General features: G+C 35.1%; 1 protein-coding gene across 1 annotated transcript in view; it reads left to right on the top strand.

The window, feature by feature from the left end:
* The window catches only part of LRCH2 (leucine rich repeats and calponin homology domain containing 2), a 134,098-nt gene that overhangs the window by 110,477 nt on the left and 18,865 nt on the right, over positions 1 to 4,756 (top strand). Inside the window, exon 12 of the mRNA XM_007949990.1 lies at positions 4,617 to 4,665. Within this exon, the coding sequence (XP_007948181.1) occupies positions 4,617 to 4,665 (49 nt within the window). The remainder of the gene's footprint in view (positions 1 to 4,616; positions 4,666 to 4,756) is intronic.

The following is a 4,756-nucleotide window of genomic DNA, read 5'->3' as shown; positions in this document are numbered from 1 at the left end:
CAGCTTGCAAGCTTTTAAGATCTCAGTCGCTACTTGCCACAGTAGGAGGTGGAAAAATGTTTTGTGTAGTATGTTATGCCAATTGAGCTTGATGTCCTCTGAGACTATGGTCCTGAGGCCACAGGTTCAACTACTCGGTCCCTCTGGGTAGCTGGCTGTGACCAAGCAGTGACTGCAACCTTGCCCCTTGTCAGCTCCACTATACACTTTGGAATTCAGATCAGACACATAAAGATATAGGACCATTGTCTGCCAACCCTATATATGTTCTTGGGTACACTCCCCATTTCATAGACATACCTAATAGTTCAGCCTGTACACCCATCTATCAACCCATATACCTGAGTTTGCCTTCACTGACCATGCCATACTGTATGCGCAAAAGGGTTCATCTTTGTTGTCTGTACTTCCCACGTACCTCTCTATGTCTTTCTCTTCCTCAATGCCACTATATTGATCACTCACATTTGGTACATTTCCCTTCTCGTCACCCAAATCAAAACTTATCTCTATCTATCTAACAGTATTCCCTACTCTCCCCTCCCATCCCTGGTAACCAACAAAGAAGATGTCCTTCTATAGATAAATGTTTCCTTGACTTTTACAATAACGGACTAATACAATATTTGTCCTTTGGTGATTGACTTATTTCAATCAGCATAATGTCCTCCAAGTTCATCCACATTATGTGGTGTTTTGCAGATTCTACATTAAATTGGTATTTTTAAAAAGTAAGTCAGATCATGCCATTCTGCTTCGTAATTCTTTAATAGGAAGCTATCTCATTCAGAATAAAAGCCTCAGTCCTTTATGTCCCTGCAAGGCTTTAGCTGACTTTCTGTTGTCTTTCTCTTCCTAGTAATTCTACTCTAGCTAAGCTGGCTTCTTTGCTGAATTTCAAAAAATTAAAGCACTTTCCCTTTTAAAGGCTTTTGCTTCTACCTGGAATGGTTTTCACCCAGATAACCACATGACATATTCCTTTGCCTTCAGTTTTCTGCTCAAATGTTAGTTAATTAGCAAGGTGTTCCCTGATCAACTTATCTAAAAGAGCTTGCCTCTCTCACAACTCTCGCCCTATTTCCTGTTCTCTGCTATGTTTTTCTCCATAGAACTTAATATCTTCTGAAATTCTGAATATTTACTTTCTTATTGTTTGTCATTACCATCCTACTATCCTTTGGACATATTACAGTATAATTCCTTAAGATTAAAGACTTTATATTCTGCTGTATTCATCCACCTGGCACAGTACATGGCATGTAGTAGATGCTCAATAGATACTCATTGAGTTAATGAATTGGGGAAACAGATTGAGGTGATGAGTACCAGGAACAGTATTGTGTTGAGAAATACAACAGTGATGAAGATAGCCATGGACCCAGCCCGAGGAAGTTAGTGATTGGTGTGGTCTTATGTTGGTGTTTTAGGTGTGTCTGTACTCCAAAGGGGGCTTTTGAATATGTAAATCCACAACTAATATGAATGATTCTTTGTTGATGACATTAGGCAGCACTGAGACTTGTGGGAGAGACCTGGAAAAACACTGGATAGTTAGGTTTTAAGTGAGTAAGCAGTCTCCCTTGAGAAGTCTGGGCGGTGGTGTAATACATAGTAATGATCTCAGTGCATTGCTCTTCCAGATCCCTAGCGACTTCTAGCAGTCAGCATGAACCCTTAGTCATTACAGACATACAAGGCAGTTGTGATAAACATACTGAGAAGTTGAGAAATTAATTGGTTGGCATGACTGGGCATAGTTGAAAGAGCATGGCCCTTGAAGTAAGATTTGGGTCAGAATTCTACCTTTAGCACTTAATAGCTATGAGGATATGGGTGAGTTTTTAAATTAGCCAGAGTACCTGGTACCTAAGTGCTTAGTAAATGTTAGTTACCTTATTATTTCTTTCAATTTGCCTTTCTTACAGTGGCATAGAATAACATAGTGGCTAAGAATGCTTGTTCTTGGGATCATACTGTCTGAGTGTGGCTCCTGGAGCTATCTCTTGAGAAATAGTTTGTTTCCTTTGAGCTTCATTTATCTTAGTAAAACATGAATGACAGTAATATTTACCTCAGGGTTATGGTGAGGATTAAATGTGTAATATATATAATATGCTTAGAACAGTGCTCATTAGCAAATAGAAATTGTTTTAAATACATTATTAGCTGTTGAAGCACTATTTTAATGTGCTTCTTTTCTTAGTCTTCCTTTTTCTTATATTTGTTCTTAATCATTCTTCATTTTCCAGTTCTCACCTTTTTTTTAATTCTGAAAAGAAATAGCTCTGTCATGTTTTTTCCTCATAATTAAAAAAAAAAAATGCTACATGATCTCCTAAAGGTTTTAACACAGAAAAACAGAGAAAATGGTGATATTAACAAATCACCTGTTTGTGTTGGCGAGGATGTGGAGAAATTGGAATCCTCATTGATTGCTGGTGGGAATGCAAAATGGTACAGGCATGGTGGAAAATATTCCAGTGGGTCCTCAGAAAGTTAAACATAGAACTGCCATATGACCCAGCAGTCTGAATCCTAGCTGTATGCTTAAAAGAATTGAAATATATTTGCCACAAATGCAAAAAACACATGTGTTTTCTAAATAAATTCTGACATTTTTTCCCCCACTGGTGCATAGGCAAGCACACCCACCACCACATGTACATGCAGAAAATTTCACACATACATTTTTCTTAACAAAAATAAGATCATACTAGATATACTGTTTGTTGTTTCTATATGCTGTCGAGTCGGACCCGACTCACACCGACCCCTCCTTGGGTTTCCAAGGCAGTATCACTACGGAAATAGATTGCCCAACCTTACTTCCGAGGAATGGCTGGTGGGTTTGAACCGCCAGCCTTCTGGTTAGCAGTCAAGTGCATTAGCCTCTACGCTACCAGAGCTCACTTAATATAGATGATTTTTAAAATTATATTTCAAAGACTAGTACAAAAACAAAGACTAGTACAGTGAACTATAGATGAGTTTTACATATCTACTAAATATAAATGTACATTGGGATGAACTTCCTTATATATTTTATGGCTTTGTATTTTTCCCTTAAGTTAAATGTTAGGGACTGTTACTAATGTGTCAAACATGAGCATACATTTAAACCTTCTGATATACTTTCCATCCAGAAGTTTGTACCAGTTTATATTCTGAAAAGTAATACATGGATATCTTTACCACCATACTTGTTAACACTGTACATTAGCAATCAATCTAATCTTTGCCAATCTTATAAGAAAAAATTATATCCCAGTGCTCAATTTTTCATTTCATTGATTAAATCAGTGAAGTTGATTTATTATCCATTTGTGTTTCTTTGTGATTGATTTTTTTTGTCTCTTATGGTCAGAAGAAATGGTTTGTTATGAATTGAATCGTTTAAATGTATTTTAGTTTTTTTTTTTTATGCCTAAGAATATTGGTCTATCATGGTAAAAGTTCTGTTAGAACTTGAAAGAATGTACATTCTGTACTTATTTATTAGTTGTTGTTGTTGTTGTTGTTGTTATGTGTCATCGAGCCAGACCCGACTCATAGCGACCCCTCCTTGGGTTTTCCGAGGTGGTATCACTATGGCAGTAGATTACCCAATCTTCTTTCGGAGGAGTGGCTGGTGGGTTTGAACCACCAGCCTTCTGATTAGCAGTCAAATGCTTTAGGCACTATTCCACCAGAGCTCCCAAGTCTTGAACATGTCTAGTTAAATTTCTTCTTAAGTATTCTATGCTTTTCCTTCCTTTTATGAATGAGATTTTTGCAAATATATTTTATAATTGGTTATAGTTGGTATATAAAATTATTAACTTTTCTATATATATTTTTAGAACTGGGCATATTACTTCTCTTAATATGATAATGGATTTTTTTAGGGTTTTTTTTTTTTTTTGCCTCTTGGGTAATAATATGTTCTATAAATTTTGAAAATCTAATTCTTTCTCTCTAAATTTTATGCTATTTCCTTTTTTTTTACTGTGTAGTAGAGACATTCCACGGGAGTGTTGAATAATAGCAACTATAGTGGATATTTTATGTATATTTTCCAAGGGCTCTTTTTTTTCAAATCTTTTAACTCACAATAGGCACAGTCTGCCTTTATACTAACAAAGAAAGAAATAAATTTCTTTTTTGTCTGTAGCCCATTTTGTTTCAGAAAGGAAGGGTTGGGGAAAATAATCAGTAATTCAATTGGTGAAAAAGAATTACTCCCTTGAGCTCTTGGTAGTTTAGCCAAAAGAAATTACTTGATTTTTTTTCTTTTGGTTTTAGGTATGATTTTAATATCACAAATATTCTGTCTTGTCTATGATCATATGAGTCTAAGCATTCTATTTCTTTTGACCTCTACAATGTGCTTGTAGTAGTCCTATGCATAGAGTTGATATGAGACAAAGCCATTTTGATATTTTCTGAGGAATATCAGTTATTGGAAACTTAAATATACTTTGTCAACTTTAATCTTCGTGGTATTAGTTCAAAACATAATCTTGGATAAGTTCTTTAGATTGTTAGTAAAAATGGATAACTTTATTAAGTTTATAAACTATACCTATGGATAATTATACAGACTTTAATATATTAAAGCATCTTTAATTTTTCAGTGTCTTAGCAGATGAAGTAAATTCACCATTATCACCCCTCACATGGCAGGTAAATAGGAAATTAAATTACTATTATATCTATTATTTTGTTCTCATTTATTTAATTAAAAGAAATTCTTTCATCACAGCCCTTAGAAAAT

This window comes from Orycteropus afer, unplaced genomic scaffold (genome assembly GCF_000298275.1).
Source record: "Orycteropus afer afer isolate SDZICR_OR568_19922 unplaced genomic scaffold, OryAfe1.0 scaffold00259, whole genome shotgun sequence".
In the NCBI taxonomy this organism is placed as follows: domain Eukaryota; kingdom Metazoa; phylum Chordata; class Mammalia; order Tubulidentata; family Orycteropodidae; genus Orycteropus; species Orycteropus afer.
The sequence above is the reverse complement of the archived record's forward strand: the minus strand, read 5'-3'. Positions and strand labels throughout refer to the sequence as shown.